Source organism: Nematolebias whitei, chromosome 14 (genome assembly GCF_014905685.2).
Source record: "Nematolebias whitei isolate Nwh7 chromosome 14, NemWhi1, whole genome shotgun sequence".
Classification (NCBI taxonomy): domain Eukaryota; kingdom Metazoa; phylum Chordata; class Actinopteri; order Cyprinodontiformes; family Rivulidae; genus Nematolebias; species Nematolebias whitei.
Genome location: NC_056511.1, coordinates 15644595 through 15661554, shown reverse-complemented (window position 1 = coordinate 15661554; position 16960 = coordinate 15644595). Strand labels below are relative to the sequence as shown.

General features: G+C 40.2%; 2 protein-coding genes across 2 annotated transcripts; one reads left to right on the top strand and one right to left on the bottom strand.

Annotated features, from left to right (window-relative positions):
- Positions 1-1061: 1061 nt before the first annotated feature.
- Positions 1062-7019, bottom strand: LOC119420847 (ras and Rab interactor 2). Its single transcript, XM_037688271.1, has 8 exons — positions 7006-7019; positions 6923-6953; positions 6749-6817; positions 4812-5015; positions 4589-4703; positions 4353-4428; positions 4162-4253; positions 1062-2212 (listed from the first exon to the last, which is right to left on the bottom strand). Exons 1-8 carry the CDS (start codon positions 7017-7019, stop codon positions 1062-1064), a joined length of 1752 nt encoding a protein of 583 aa, XP_037544199.1.
- A 338-nt stretch (positions 7020-7357) lies between these two features.
- On the top strand, positions 7358-15342 carry LOC119420502 (RNA-binding protein 4). Its single transcript, XM_037687908.1, has 8 exons — positions 7358-7404; positions 8063-8239; positions 10179-10363; positions 10455-10634; positions 12705-12814; positions 13035-13310; positions 13428-13654; positions 14540-15342. The coding sequence occupies exons 2-8, from the start codon at positions 8082-8084 to the stop codon at positions 15039-15041; spliced, it is 1638 nt and encodes a 545-aa protein (XP_037543836.1). The 5' UTR covers positions 7358-7404; positions 8063-8081; the 3' UTR covers positions 15042-15342.
- The last annotated feature ends 1618 nt before the right edge of the window (positions 15343-16960 follow it).

Below are 16960 nucleotides of genomic sequence, written 5' to 3'. Positions count from 1 at the left end.
ACATCCACTGACTACCTTTTGGAATATTCAAGATGGCCGCCACAGCTATGTAACTGTAGCAACATAAGTGTTCATAAATTAGCCAGTTTTTACAGATATTGGGCTAAAATTTGGTGTGGTAGTAGCTGAGACTGATCCCAAACATACTGAGCGCTAACTGATCAAGCAACATGTTTATGAAACTGCAATTAAATAAGGTTCAAATGTGTTTGTTAGCAAAATATTTCATGAATCAGTGGAGAGATTTTAATGAAACTTTTCGTTGGTTTTGTGTCTACAACTGCTGTACTTTTGGTGTTAACCCAATTCAAGATGGCCACCACAGCCAAGAAAGCACAAAAATGACCACAACTGTCAGTTTTACAGGTTCAGAGATAAGATTTGTTGTGGTAGCTGAGTCATCAACACATTCTGAGTGCTAACATGTCACAACATCGTTTACAAGGTTTGACCAAAACAGCTGGAACACGGTCTCGTATCAGCCGAAGATTTTAGTTTAAAACTCAACTGCATTCCCTCAAGAAATACTAGGCCTTTAATCTTTAAAAGCGTGTCATTGTGCAGAAATGGTTCAATTTAATCAGCAAATAGAAGAGCCTAGCCTTTACAAAAAGTCTGACTAGGTTTGGATTGTGGTGTTTGTTTATTCAAGAACACTGCTTTTTCTAACTCAGTGGTTCCCAACCCTGGTCCTTGAGGAACACCATCCTTCACGTTTTAGTTGTTTCCTTGCTCCATCACACCTGATACAGTGATTTGATTACTTCATCCAGTTCTGTAGAAGCCTGTTAATCACCCATTTATTAAAATCAGGTGTGTCAAAGCAGGGAAACAACTAAAACGTGCAGGATGGTGTTCCTCAAGGGTCAGGGTTGGGAACCACACAATTGTTTGACCTTTTGGTGCAAAAATAAAAAATTCAGAGGTAAAACAATACTGGAAACAGTTCAATGTCTACAATTGAGGTCCTAGAAATTTCTTATGATAAAAAAAAAAGTTTTGTATTTAAAATATATATACACAACTTGAACCAAACGCTCTTGATGTAATTCACAAAGACGTTACGTTTGTTCGCTGGAGGCTTGAACTGTGGTTTGTTCGCTGGCTGAAGGAGGCGAAGTTTCTACTGCTTCCTCAACATCACCGCTCAAACTGCCAATCTCCATTTCTTCAAGACGCGCAGCGCTCATCCGTAGCGCCACGCTTTCTTCCTCATTCAAATCCTCTTCATCGTCCTGATTTCTATCTGTGAGCAGCTCCTCCCCCGATTCCCTCTCTGCTCCTGAAGGAGCAGCAGGTGTGCGGCAAAACAGGTCTGTCAGCGGAGAGGAGGGCGGGGAGGGGACGGGAGAGCGGGATGGAGAGATGCTGGGCGAGCGGTTTGGGGAGAGAGACGTAGGAAGTTTAGGAGACAAAGAAGGAGACTGATAAGGAGAGGGGGAATCATGAGAAGAGAGTGAGGGAGAACATTTTTGGGAAAAAGGAAGTGCCTTGGGAGAAACAGACGGTGATTGGTAAGGAGAGAGTGAGTGGGAGTTGATCACTGGAGGAGTCATGTATTCATCTAAAAGTTGCTCCTTTATTGCTGGAAGCTGAGCTGAGGTGTCTTCCTCTCTGACTCCTGCTTTGTTTTGGTCTGTTTCGGAGCCTGCTTGCTCCTCCTCCTCCTGCGTCTCAAACAGGAAGTAAGGAGCTCCTGATGGATTCTCCTGTTTCTGAGAATCATCAGCTGCAGCTTCACTAGGCTGAGCGGCTTCTTTCCCCACCTTTTTGACTTTACACCTCCCTTTGGTTTTGGGCATGAGTGGCGGAGGAGGTGGCGGAGCGAGCGGAGGTGAAAGTTGGGTCAACGTCTCCGTGGAAACCCGAACTTTGAGGCTGCGTTTGAACATGTGCCGTCTGGACAAGGCGTTCTGAGACTGCAGGAAGAGAGGGTTGATGAAGCAGAGCGCGCCCTGGCCAGAGCCGCAGTCCAGCTCTCTGGGGCTGCGCGTCGTGATCGGGCAAAACTTGTGGAACAAAGTGGCACTTGGGTCAGATTTTTTATCATTGGTGTCCGATTCGGGCGCAGCTGGAGGATGGTTGTCTGGATTGGGTGAATCTGGCTGGGGTGGAGGTGACACTGATGTTGCAACATCTCGCTCCTTCTCATCTTTCCTGGTCTTCGGTGTCTCCCGTGGCCCTCGGACATTTAAGTGGGAGCTCCAGAACTCTGCAAAACAGTTAAAAAGTTACCGACACTTTTTGTTTCTTACAGTCAAGTTGCTATGACTTCTGCAGCATTAATTAAAGGCCTAGCATTTTCTTGAAGGGATGCATATCACCCGCTACTTCTCCCACCAGATTTTTAGACTATCGTCTTACACAATCACAGAGTTGTGGCTGTTTTGCTCCAGTCTTGAAAATAACACAGATCTGATGTATCACAAGATGTCACTCAGAATGTGTTTATAAATGACTCACTACTACTACCACCACATCAAGTTTTAGCTCACTATCTGGAAAGCTGACAAAGCTATAGCCATTTTTGTGTTGGTTATTGTCAGTTAGCTGAGGCAGCCATCTTAATTTGAATTTATGCTAAAAGGTAATAGGCATAGCTAACAATTACTTTTTGAAGGTTTCATTGAAATACGTCATCAGTATGTTGCCGTTTCTGTGCTTGAGTTTTTTTTTTCCACAAACTATACTATGCTGTGCTACACTAAGCTAGCATCACAATGGGGTCGCTCTTGTGTCACGTCACCTTTAATGGTGCAGACTTGCGCCCTCTTATATTAAGGGCTTTCCACCTTGTATGCATCGTGACTAACCTCTGACTCGTGGTGTCAGTTTACAGCCAATAACAGAGACTTCTATATAAATGCTAAACTTGAACAGCACATTAACAAGAACACTCCATTTCCACACTCAGAAACATTGCACACATTATTGCCACAAGGCTACCCAGCATTAGAGAAAACTTTGAGTCTGGGGGAGAGTGAGTTGAATGGAGATACACATCTTTGCTTTAATCTGGGGCATACAGTTATGTCTTTTAGTGCTAATATTACTTAATTATAAGAACGCAATTAGCAAACACTAGAAAAGCTGCTTGTTCCCTCTCTCCCTTTCATGGTGCAGGGAGGGCGGTATCAGTGACAGCTGTACACAGTGTGCGTCAGAGACAGCCTACCTTTGGTGGTCGGGCTGGCCAACGCTTGAAAAAAAACAAACTAAAAACACGGAACTGCGGCTCAATAATGTGATGTGTGCAACGGCCCACTTGCTGGATTAAACAAACAGCTTGATTACAGAGAGAATATTGACGATGATGCATAGCGACTTTTGTAGTTAACCACAAAAAGTATACCAAAAGTGAGTTTAATTAATTTAGTTTAGTGAATGACACGACGGAAATGTCTGACACACATTGAATGCATCACTCTTCACTTCAGCCCAGCAGAGTTCTGCGCCGCCTCATTTAGGTCCGCTTGACTCACTTCTTTTCTGAAAGCTCACCCGTGAGCAGGACGTGGACGCTACACCTGCGTTTTATGAACCGTTAGAGGATCGACTGGTCTGTGCAGCCATTTCACTGAACTGTCTTTTAATTTAGCCTAACATTTGGCATGCGGGAGAATAGCATCATGTCGGTCATTCGGTCGACATTTTTTCATTTTGAAAAGCGTACACCAGTTTTTGACATGCCCCCTCAGAGTACGATTTGTACGCTTGTGAAATAAAAAAATAAAAAAAACACATTGCATCACCCCTCAATTATAACCATTTCTTCATTTATGTGGTGACCATCTTAAATGGGGTGGGCTCCAAATGTTTATCAGTTGTAGAGGTACAAACAATAGTTATTTCTAGTTAAGTTTCATTACAATCTCTCCAGTGGTTCATGAGATGTTTTGCTAACAGACACACTGATCAAAAACATCCTCTGCCTTCATCTTTCCCTGGCAGGCGATAATGAAAAGCTTCATAAATATTTGATAAGTAGACAAACGTCAAAGCGCGGAGCTTCACACGTTTTCTCCTCCGTGTAGCGAGAGGTCGTTTTGAAATGCATGGTATAGAAGTGAGTCAGAGATAAATCTCTTCTTTAAATCCTGAGGTGATTAAAGTTTAGATTACAAAATCTGCTGTGAAGAAATAAATAAACAAATCTCTCACCGATTCCCATATGAGAGATGGACTCCAGCTCCTTATGCGAAGCTGCTTTAGCGATGGCTTCAGGAAGCTCCAGAGGGAAAGGCAACACATCTCTGAAATAATACTGGATTAATGAGAACAGAACAACTCAAATAGTAAAATTATATTTGTTACAAATAAAATAAACTGAAAACAAACTTGACTTTCTTTACCTGCTGACACAGTAAAATGACAGAAGTCTTGGGAGATCTGGAAAGCTGATGGCTGAAGTCTCCAGAGACAGAGTTACTGAATAAAAATAAAATGTAGAGACATTACTCTCTTTGAAACGGGGAGGGGGGGGGGGGGGTTGTGCTGTATGTGGTAAATATGTTATAATGTGTGATAACAAGTAAAATGTTCAAAATGAAAAATAAACTCTGCGTGCTCTGTGAGATGATCTTCTTACTGGACTGTTCCTCCCTGATGCCAAACTGCTGAACGAAGGATGGCACGCTGACGTCCGCCAAACGAACACAAAGCACTTTTCTTTGGGACGTGCGGGACTTTCTCACCAGGAACGTCTGTAGCACGACACAAGGGGTTTACTGAAATGGAGGTGTGAATCATCAGGCAGGGGTCCACTCTGCTCAGTGTGTATGAGAGGAGGATAATGTGTCTGTGGTTCTGACCCCGGGAGGCTCTCTCTGCAGGATGTGCAGTGCTGTGGCATGGTTGATTGACAGCTGGAGCCAGACGGGAACCGTAAGCAGGAGGCGGTCCAGCACGCTGATGCTTCTTAGGGACCCCCGTCCCCTTTGAGGACACAGCAGCTTGCGTTGACACGACTTTGCGGGCTCTGGGAAATCATACAGAGGCTCCTCCTGCTGAGCCATCTAAACACAAACCAAAGATGTGACACGTCACACGGCCCCACAGTGAGACAAGTGGTGGTTGTGTGTCTCAGTCGGGGAGACGGAAGAGACGGCTGCAGAGACACACACCTGCAGAGCAAATCTGCCTGAATCTGGACAGCAAGTCCAGACTTGGTAAACTGCAGCAGCTCAGACAGAGCTTAAATGAAATGGCAACTTTTACAGGCAGAGCTTCAAACCAAAGACACAAACACTAAGATGCCACATCCGAACATTAGACAGGACCAGAGAAATGGCATTTTCTGTAAAAATACAGAACAAATGCTGAAAATACCCGAAGAAGTTAAAACTCAGTTGTAAAAGCTAAAAGACGCAAAACAGTATGTAAACTAACATGAGCAAAGTAATAGCTAAAAGCTGTAAAAGGCTATCCAAAATTAGCAAAATGGAAACTAAAACCCAAAAGTAGCAAAAGGCTAGCTAAAAAATAATTGCTGCAAAAGTATAACTAAATGTAGCAAAAGGCTATCTAAAATCAGCCATAATTAGAAGAATGATAGCTTAAAGCTCAAAGAAGCAAAAGGCTTGCTAAAAACGTAACTGAAGCAAAAGGATAACTAAAAGTAGCAAAAGGTAGTAGAAGCTTTGTCAAAATTAGAAGAAATATAATATAAAGCTCAAAATAACAAATGCCTAGCTAAAAGGATGGCTAAAAGCTAACTGTTGCAAAAGGATGGCTAAAAGCTAATTGTTGTTAAAGTATATTAAAGTAGCAAAAGGCCAGCTAAAAGGAGTAAGGCTAGCCAAAATTAGAATGATTGAAGTGAATAAAAGATTGGGAAATTGAAAGATAGTTGTAATATAGAATATTTACTTTTATGTAGATATGTAAATTCCCCAACCAAAAAATAAACTATATTAGAATGATAGCTAAAAGCTCAAAGTAGCAAACAGCTAGCTAAAAGTCTTAGGTTGCAAAAGGGTAGCTAAATAAAGAAAAACTTAAACAATAAAAAGTTGAACAGAATGTTAGATAAACTATAAAATAGCCCAAAATGATAACTAAAAGCAAAACGTAGAAAAATGCTAATTGTAGCAAGTTTAGCTAAATGTATCAAAAAGGCTCACCAAGTTTAGCAAAACAATAGCTAAAGTAGCTCAATAAGCAAGAAGATTTCAAATTACAATGTATTTCTATTGAAACATTTGTAAATAAATTTAAATATTATAAAAAAAACTATGAAAAAATACCAATCTCCTGGATGAGCTGAACGTTTTGATCTATGAAAGGCTATAAAACTACACAAAAATGTGAAAAAGTAGGCCACTTGGGTTGCAAATAAATGTACGGAGAAAATGGAAAAACAACCGTGTTAAAATAGCATTCATACAACGTGTCCAGATTTATTCGTCTTCATATTTATTCTGCAGTCATATAAACTCTTTCCCAACATATTTCTAGGTGTGCAACATGCATTCCTGTCAAAATGTGTTGACCACAACCTGTTCTTCCATTTAACGTCGTTCGGTTTTATTCATGTTTTTACCGGGATGATGTTTGTTTGCTTACCTTTTTCTGCCCTGATCCTTATTCCCTCCCGGCCCACCTCATATTCCGTCTTCTTGCTCCAATTTTACAGAGTAAAAAAGTTAACTTCTTTTCTGCTACCCCGACCTGTCATGACGTGCGTTCAAACACCTACAGCAGAGCCCTACAGATGTCTTTCTACAGGCTCCTCCTCCTTCCTGCTCACCTGATCGCACCTGGAGTGTGTCATCTCACCACGCTGGATGCTAACTACATGCTTGAGACTAGCACATGTCTGCAGCAAAAACAGACACGAAACGAAAAAACAAACAAACATGTAACATGTTGCAAGCCAACAAACTGCATTTTGTCACAGTTATAAAAATATATATCTACTAACCAAGTGAAACAGCGCCCCCTGACGGTCACTACTGCAAAAACACGGGGTCGGTGTTGTGTCGAAAAAAGAGACCCCTGTCGTACGGTTGCGCCACCATCACGGAGAGCTCGTTTATGTTTTGTGTCCACTAACAAATAAGAAAGAGAAATGTGACAAACGGACTTGTGCTGTTAAATAAACTAAAAAAAAACAACACATAACCTATTGAGATATGTACCTCGTTTTTTGATAGAAGGAGTTCACAATATCTTGCCGGGGGTGTGTGAATGGCAGCCTAACCACCCATACAAAGCAGTACATATAAATTAAAATATAGATAATATTTAAATGATAAGTCAGCTTACTATTTTTCTCTTTCACTCAATAAAAGTGCGCAAACTATGCCCATACTACAGCATGGGGTGTGTTTTACAGTGGGGCGCTTTTTTCGGTACAACACCGGAGCCGGATGTGAGGTACTATAGATTTCAGGGCCTCGTTAGGTAAGTCGTCTGTGTTCCATGTTGCTTTAATTAAACCTTTTTTCCTACTTTCAGTATTAATCTGAAAACGTCATTTTGTGTGTGAGTGTGCCTACCTTTACCTCGGTGTACTCTGAGAGCTTTAGCTTTGATTAAAAAAATGGCAGCCACGTTGATAAAACCGCAACGGCTGGCCTTTAGCTAGCCTTGCTAACGCTACATTGTTAACGTTGCAAGATGGCTAATGTGAGGTTTTTTTTTTTAGCCAACTGTTAGATCGTCTAGGTGGATTTATATTTCTTGTACGACACCGTATTATTTTATATATGTGCTTTTTGTTTGATGTTAACTAACCTCGCGGACTCGAATACTACTAGCCCAACCGAAACTGCGTTTTTTCCCGTTTTTCACCGCGAAAGTTAACGCATGTTAGCTTGATAAACTTGTCATTATGGCTGTACATTGACGCAATTTCTTAAAATAAATAACATATTTTGGTCTTATGAATATAAATCAAAGGATAAAAATAAAAAAAAACATGGTAAGAGTGTCAAAATTCGGACATTACTTGATATACAATTTGGGCTAACCCTACTGTCGTGGCTAGGTTAGCTGCTTGTGTCAATTTAGCAATTAAACTGTTTTCTTAATTCTGATTATTTTTCTTTTTTTTTCGCAGATGTCTGGTTGATGTAAAAATGACTGACCACGTGAAGTTGTTTGTGGGGAACCTTCCTTTAGATGCAACCCAAGATGAGCTGAATAAACTTTTTGCTCCTTATGGAGAGATCAACACATGCTCGTTGCTCAGACAGTATGCTTTTGTTACCCTGAAGGGAGAGGGGGCCGCAGACAGGTACACAGCTGTCCCTGATCAAATTATTCTTTTCCTCTCTTTAAACTTATATCTTTGAGATTATGACCGTGAAAAAAAACATTAGGCAAAAATACCACGATTTCACAGTATTAAAACAATTACTTTGAAATGCATAACGTTATTTATTTTAGTTTATTCAAAACAAAAGTGCACTATTTTGCCTCTTAAATAATATAACATAATGTGTCCTGGTATAATCTTTAAGCCAAAAATGCTGTCAAAGCATGTGATTTTTCAGTTTGAAATTTTTGTACATCTATGATTAATTGATAAATATGCATAATTCGCTACCAAAAGTACAGCAGAGTTTGTAAGAAATGGGCAAAATCAGCAGTCAGGTTTTGTTGCCAACAATTAAGTGTAATTTGTTTTTACATTTTTTGCATCTCGGTGCGCATCTGATATTGATTTAGTAAAATAATCCCCAGACTTGAACAGAACCAGGGAGAGCGATGTAATCGGAGACACACAGTCAAAAGTGAAAAGGTAAATTTCTCTTCTGAGAAGGAACAGTGACTAAGCTGTAAAGATGAGTTGACGGAAGTAGAGTCACTTTGGAGAAGTGAGCTGTGTTAGGACTAAGAGCATATAGAAATGAGCTGTGCCGAGATATTCTTAACTCTTAATGGGATCATTCTCGTAACTGAAAGCCAAATTTGAACAAAGACGAGGAATTGTGGTGTTCTTACTTAATTTTTGCAAAAATCCTGATTTAGATTTTTTTTTTCCCCATCTCAAACATTTGATGTAGAAATTGTTAGAAGGATCAAAATTCAAATGAAAAACAATGGGGGGAAAAAAATGCATATTTTGAAAACCATATAAGTTTTAATCAAATATTTAAGTATTTCAGTTTTCATTCACATAAAAAATAAGTCGACTGACGGAAAACAAACACAGTCAGTCACTGTTTAAATTGAGTTTTTCTGCACTCAGGACATACTTTATACAAATTTTTGGTCAGCAGTTGTATTCTAGTAATTTTTTTTAAGATCAAGTCTGAAATTTATTTTATTTAGCCACAAGTAAAACTTTTTTTTTCTCCTTTAAAAGGCATTTAAACTGTAGAATCACAGTGGAACACCTTAAAACCAGTTATCGACCCATTCCTAGAGCCTGTATGACATCATGCAATATAATGCAATGTAGTATTTAATTTTTGGTAGTTTCATCAGGCTTCATCAGTTCCTTTTTATCTGCCCCATTACTTTTTCTGATTGCTAAAACTACAGTTTGTTGGGCTATTTTAGTTTTTATAAAATAATGCATATTAAAGTATTCAGCCTTTTGATCTTTCAGACCTTACAAACCAAGCAAATGTTCACGTTATGAAGTAACATTATAGTCTTTCTCTGGTACAATGTCATAGTTTTATTAACTGCCAGGACTTGTTCTTGTAGACTGGCCCGACTCACATGAAGCTTCAAAGGAACATGCAACAGCTTACGTTGCTGTTGTGACTTCATGCAGACTCTGAAGTCCTTATCAAAGCAAAATTAGCAACATTAGTCAACAGAGACGTCTTTTGCTGTGTACAAGAAATTAAATCTTTCTGTTATAGACTTTCATGTCCAACAAATATAAATTACCAGTAGTCTTCTAAACAAGAGGGGATTATTTTACTTAGATTATTTAAACAATTCAAAAAAATTGTATTTTGTTCAAACAGGAAACATACAAACCACATGTAGGTGCAAATAGAGAGAAACTCTGTGATGCATCATATAAAGTGTAGTGAACTCATTATATGTTCATATTACAAAAGTAAAGTAGAAACTGCATTATGCAGCACAAAAATATTTAAATAATAAAAGGCATGTTTCATTAATGACTAAAACATTTCAGTTTCTTGTGTTTGTGCTGTTTGTTTTGTTTTGTATTTATGATGTTAAAAATGATCTCTTTTTGACTCCCACAGGGCCATACGGCATCTCGATGGCAAAGAGTACAGAGGCAGACCCTTAGTTGTTGAAGAGTCTCGTGCACGCCCACCCAACTCCATAAAAGTGTTTGTTGGGAACATTAGTGCAACATGTTCTGCGGAGGACTTGCATGGGTTGTTCTCAACCTTTGGAAGAGTTTTAGACTGTGATAAGGTCAAAGGTAAGGCAGAAATCATCATTAGATAAGACGATCTCTTTGCATCTGTTAGATCCTAACAGCCAATAACCGTAAATTTCTTGTGATTTTATAGCCAGATTATGCTCAAATGTTGGCTATGCATTTGTGCATATGGAGAGGAAGGAGGAAGCCCTGGCAGCAATTGATGCGCTCAATGGGACCATGTTTAAGGGGCGTCCATTGGCTGTGGAGCTTTCCAAGGCTCAGCCTTTGATCAATCAACTCGCATCAGGAGGTTCAGGATCCCCTGCAGGTACTGTAGCTAAATGTTTCTCCCCTACCATTATACAAGCGGGGCGCCCCACCCCGTTAACAGAACCGAGCGCCCCGCCTACTGATCCGAACCGCGCCCCCCACTCGTCGACACCACTGGCGACGCAGTACAGGCGCGCTAGCTAAAAAGCTAAAGGCAGCACTCACTGCCTCTTCCCTCATGCTGAACAACCCCCCCCCCCCCACACACACACACACACACACACACACACACACACACACACACACGTTCCAAACTGTCAGTACAAATAGCGTTCAGCTCATAAGTGTCTTCACCCCCTCGCCCCCATCGAGAAAAAAATAAATCACGGAACGAAATGAGCGCCCTGCCATGGCAAGTTATCTAGGGGAAACACTGAATTGCATGTTTTATATGTGAAAAATATGTAACTCGTGCTGGCAAAATGAGTCGGTGAGCATCGAATGAAGTGCAAAACAAGTAAAAACATTCACACAGAAGGACATCATCTAGTGATCCCAAAACAATATAGAATTTTCTAATCTACCTTTTAAATGTCTTCAGAAGCAATTCAGTTGATTTATAAAGTGCCGAGTCACAACAGAAGTTGTCTCAGGGCACTGAACAGAAACATTCATATGCTTAAAAAAAGACCATTAGTAAAAGTTATTTATCTAGGGAAGCCAGCAGATTTCTTTGAATCTTCACTTTGTTAGTCTCTCATCCTGAGCAAACACATCAGCAACAGTGGAAAGGAAAATCTCCCTTTAACAGGAAGAAACCAGCAGAACCAGGCTCTGGACGAGCGGCCAACTGCTTCGACCGGCTGGGTTTGAGAGGACAGGAAGGAGAAACAAACACAAAATGACAGGTTCAGGTGCACTTTCTAATGAAGGAAAGACCAAAAAAAAAAACACATTAAGACAGAAATAATTACAAATACAAACAGGTAGAGTAAGTAAAGACAGCAGCAGAGAGGAAATGTGGTCAGTTTGTCCTCCAGCAGTCTAAGCAGCATAACTAAGGAAACCCAAGCCAACACTAACTATAGAATTTATCAAATGTATACAGGAAATAACTCTTTGTTTCCACAGAAATGACCATGTTTCTCTGCTGCTGTCAAAGTTACAGGAAATCCCTTCCTGTTTGCCGTCATTATGAAACTAAGTTTTATAATAATATAGTGCTGTAGGCTTGAATAAAACGTGACATCCAGACAAAATGAGGGGGGGCGGGTATTCAGACCTGCACTCTAGTGACTTGCTTCTTGCCAGGCCATGTGATATATATATTTTAATAGTTTATATATTTTTGCTATTTTTGGGTGTAACTGTGACCTTGAGTACCGGTACACAATTTCATTTCGCCTTATGTACCACATGTGATGCGAATGATGATAGTCATCTTGAACCTTACACCTTGAAATGGTCAAATTTCAACAAACTATCGTTTTAAAGTTTTTGCGATGGAGATTTTCAAAATAATTGAAAACGATCTAAACAATCCTTCACTGTAACTCGTTTTGTCAGCACGGGTTGCTCATTGGAATTTAAATATCTTTAAATTAAAACCTTTATATACAAAGCTAAAAGAAAATGTAGCCAAATATTTTACAGAAGTGTTTGTGTTGACGTCAGTGATGCAGATCATGAACAGCAGATGTGAATCATCATACACAGAGTAAAATTATAGAATAATCTGGATGATGACTTTTTAAAACGGTTTCTCAACTTTACAAAGAAAACTGATCAAATGTTACTCGTGGAATATTGAAATCTAAGGTTGATGATATTGTTTCCAATTGATTTTTGTATTTAGGTATTATTTGTGCATGAATGCTTATGGAAGCATGACACATAATTTGTTGACTTATTAAGAAATGTGCAGGTTATATAAGTTTGTTCTACATACTTTATACTCTTTGAAATGTTTGTTGAGCTTTGTGTGTATTTGTGTTTGTGAATTAATGGTTATTTGTTAAACTTGATGAGTGAAATAACTAAAGCATGAAAAAATATATAATCCAGTTTACATATAGGAGTGTTTGCATTTTTATTATTTGAAAAATATGTAATCTTTCTGTGTTTGCAGGTGGCAAAGAGGGTCTTCTTCCTCGACCTCCTCCATCTCTAGAGCATCACCAGAGTCAGGCAGCTGTGCTAGCTGCTGCTGCAGCTGCAGCTGCTGGTCTACCCATACAAGTAATTAGATTTTCCTATTTCCTCAATACTAATGATGAGCTTCAATAGGCATTTTTAGATAAAACCTCAAAAATTATAAAGTGATGTAGCATTTGCTAAACATGTTTTAATTGTGTTTATTTGATTCTATACCCAAAGTTTCACTTTGCTGCTAAGTGATACCTTTTAGTTAGATTTGAGTTTCCTGCCGCTGTTTTAAATGCTCGTGTTTTCTTTGCAGGTTCAACAAAGTGTCCACAATTCATTTTATAACACAACAACTTTTGACCCCACCTACGCTGCTCTGAAAGGCATCACAAGTGCTAAAGGTGCAGATGGTGTCATTTATGGTGCTCTTGCAAGCCAAGTGTATGGATCTGTTGCTGACCAGGTGTACCAAGAAATGGCCAATCACAATCCTCCTGTGGCCGTTGAGGAGGGAGATCCATCTGCCACACCAGATCCAACTACACTTTTTGAGGCAGCAAGAGCAAAGTTCTTTCAGGAAGGACAAAAGGTGGGTTCATTTAAAAACTAAAAAGAGCAGTTTGTACATCCCATTGAGTTGTATTTATTAATTTTGTTTCTAAAAATGAGCTTTAATCATAAGTACTGGTACTCTTGTAATGTTAAGGTGCTGGCAGAGCAGCAGGCAGGAAGAAAGGCAGCAGCAACAGAAAACGAGCGAGACCGCAGTCCGATCAGAGGGAATCGAGCTCCCCTCCTTCCCGACCCTGTTCCAAGTTCCTTTGCTCAAATGCGGTCCAAACGACGCACCCTACTGCCAACACCACCTGGAGTAACTGAAGAGCCGGCAGAAGCCACCACAACAACTGCTGAAGGCTCAGATCCTGTTTCAAGGTACATGTGACGTCTTCGTAACTAACTTGTAGGTTAAATTAGGCCTGTCACAATAAACAAATCAATTAATCTCATGATAAATGAAAATTATCGACTTCATTTTCATTTATTGGCTTTATCGTTTCTTCATGTCTCTCTTTCTACTGAAGACACTGGATGACAAAAGGCTCGACTCCGGTGCTCTTCACTGACCCCTCCCCCTCTCTTTAAAATCTGTTTTAACCGTTCAAAATTGTGTTTTTGGATCATTAAAAGCTGAGAAGCTAAGCTACAAGCTCAGCTAACAGGTCGACCTTGAGGGCAAATCCTCCATCTTGTTGAAGCATCAAAATTCACAGTTGAAACCCGTGCCTTTGTGTAAAGCTGAGAACTTGTTTACTGATTTTTTTAAATTAAAAGCTTTGTGTGAAAAATGCAATGCTAAAGAGCTCAAATCACACCTAGCGTCTGCCATTTTGAGAACCGAAGAGAGACAGCCCTTGTCACGTCAAGGGGCCTCCTTCCCATTTTTCTTAAAAAAGAGACGCTGCTCGCTCCCTCACTATCCATCCTTCGGTTCAAACAGTCTATACTGCTTTCCGGTGGTGAAAAAGGGTACTACGTGCAAAACAAATTCCCATTTCTTCTTAAATTTGTCAATAATTACTAATTATTGTCAAATTTCAAACAATATTATCATTTATCACAATAATTTCTGAGACAATTAATCGCCCTGCAAAATTTGTTATTGTGACAGGCCTAGGTTAAATCGTTGAACAATGCCTGTGAGACATTAGGCAAATGTATTTTTATAACTCGTGAGATTAATAGTTCCATTTTTATCTTTAAATTCTTTCCTTTTTTTGCTTCTTTTGGCATATTCCTTCACTGTAACGTGCACTCTAGGTCTTACACAGAATACTACCAACAAATGCATCATTACCAGCAATATCAGCAATACCAGGAGCAGTATCAGTACCTCCAGTATGCCTACACAAATCCTCCACCACCACCCCCTCCACCTCCACCGGCTACGACACAGACACAAGCTGCCGCCCCAACCCCTGCGCCCCCAGGGACATACGCAGCCCCTCCAACTTACGCCACATCGGAACCCTACGCCGCCCCAGGAACGTACAACTCTTCCGGGAGCTACACCGCCTCGCCAGTGAGCTACAGCGCTTCATCCGGGAGTTACGATGCCTCGGCAGGAAGCTACAACACCTCCGCAGGATATGACACATCTGCAAGCTACGGGGCACCAGGAGCATATGATTCATCTGGAGCTTACCCTGCAGCGGAAAACTACTCCACTTCTACACCGTATGAGCAGACACCCGCACACGGGCAACCCATGCCCCAGCGTAATGATTACCCTTACAACACGCCAGAACCCCCTTATCGATAGTCCCACCCCCACACACTCCTTACACACCTGATGTGTGTTCTTTCGCATACGTATTTACATAGAGGAAATTTCAACAGGTTGCAAGGTCATAATTTGAATGTGTTTTAAAGCATCACTTCCTTTCGGACTTGCCCAAATAGTTTGCCCATCGATCATCTTTGAGTCGGCGAGGTGTTTAGATGAGTGGAGGTAATGGGGCAACGTAAATTGGAATATTGTTCAACATTGAAAGCTTCTTGGATGTTGTGGCTCAGCTGGTTTCTTGTTGAATGTTACCATGGCTTGGGTCAGAATTGGGATTAGTGGCTAGAAACGACTTTGCTCCTGGAGCGAGGCCTTTTACATACTCTACAACGGTTTCTTTTGTCGCCGCTCAAATGTGCAGTTTTAATTTCTTTTTGCTACTTTTTGATCGCCACTGATTGACTTCGTATTCACTCAGGTTACTTTAGGCTGCAGTACTTGACTAACAAATGTTTATTACTTTGTATAGGTCAAACTAAACTAAATGGTCAACACCAAAAACTACATCCTCCTAAAAATCCTAGAATCTACTCCACATCTTTCTGAAGCATCAAAAACTGGTCATATTTCTGAAACGCTCACTGAAGCACTTTTGATTTAGGCTAAGTTTGGTCTAAATGGCGAGTGTCCCATCACTTGTGGAGTATGTAAGAGGCCTTCAATGACTCCAGTTTCAGTGACCTTTTTGTGGCAGCCTGCTCATTTAGGTGCTGATTGGTCCACGTGCTCACAAAAGGAAAGAGTGGTGAATATGAACGACTCCAAATAGTTCAGTTGACCTGGAAGTCCCGTATGTCTTTGCTCCTGGGTTTTGTGGAAGTCAAACACTTGGAAAATGGTGCCGTAAATATTTTGTCTTCTCCCCTGTAGGTCTGGTGTCGTTCATTGAGTGTTCTTGCTGGAGTTCAAGCATGTCGCTCAGGTGCTGCCATCTGATTCTGCAGCGCGGAGGGGTTGTCTGTGCTGGTTTCAGTGCGAGGAGATCAGTTTTGGAGGGAAAGTTCAGCTCAGTGACACAGTTTGTGCTATTTTCAAGAGAGATTTGACTGGTTTGTGTAATAAAAAAAATCGTGCTGGGATATGCAAGGCAAGTTAAAGCAGAGTTGAACTTTTAGTGCGACTGAAAATGGAGAATGGTGCAGCCTGGGTTTTCAGATAAAATTGGCTGTTCCTTTTACAATAATTTGATATATTTTGTTGATCCATCTTTGGCCCAGACTTTGTTTAATCTTTCAGTGTGTACTAAAGCTGGCTAATTCTCTTTGTTAAAACAAATGATTTCTTTTGAAAACATTGTTTCTTTTCAGTTGAGCGTTTTGTCCACAAACATTCATCGAGGGAGAAAAATCGAATACTTTTCCGTTTTTGTACAGTTTTAGGTATTACCCACTCTGATGTTTTTGTTGGTTTTGTACATATGTGAATTTTGAAGAGGCAGGATTAATGTCAGCTAATATGTGGTTGTTGATATTCAAAGAATTTGAGCATCAGTAACACCTAGAATGTCCCTTAGTTTATTGAACCTTTTCATTTCATTTGTTAACAGGCGTTTATTTTTATGGGACACGTTAGGGTTTGAGGGGAACCTTTTCTTTTTGGTACTTGTGTAAATACTTGAACCATTTCTTTGAAAGAGTAATGCCAGCTGACGTTTGCTATTTCATCAAGTTGACTGTGAGAAGATGAGATTGTTGTAGCCCTGCTGATGTCGGGCAGAGTTCCGTGAGGATCCTGAAAGAAAGGTGTTGAGTCATCATTAATTCAAAACTCTGGTGACGTTCTGTCCATGATGTGGGGTCGTTGACTGGGTGGACGTGTTGCGGCTGTCTTGGTGTTGCAGGTTACGTATAGTTTGACTTTTGCAAATGTTTTTTTTTTTTTTTTTTTTCTCCAGT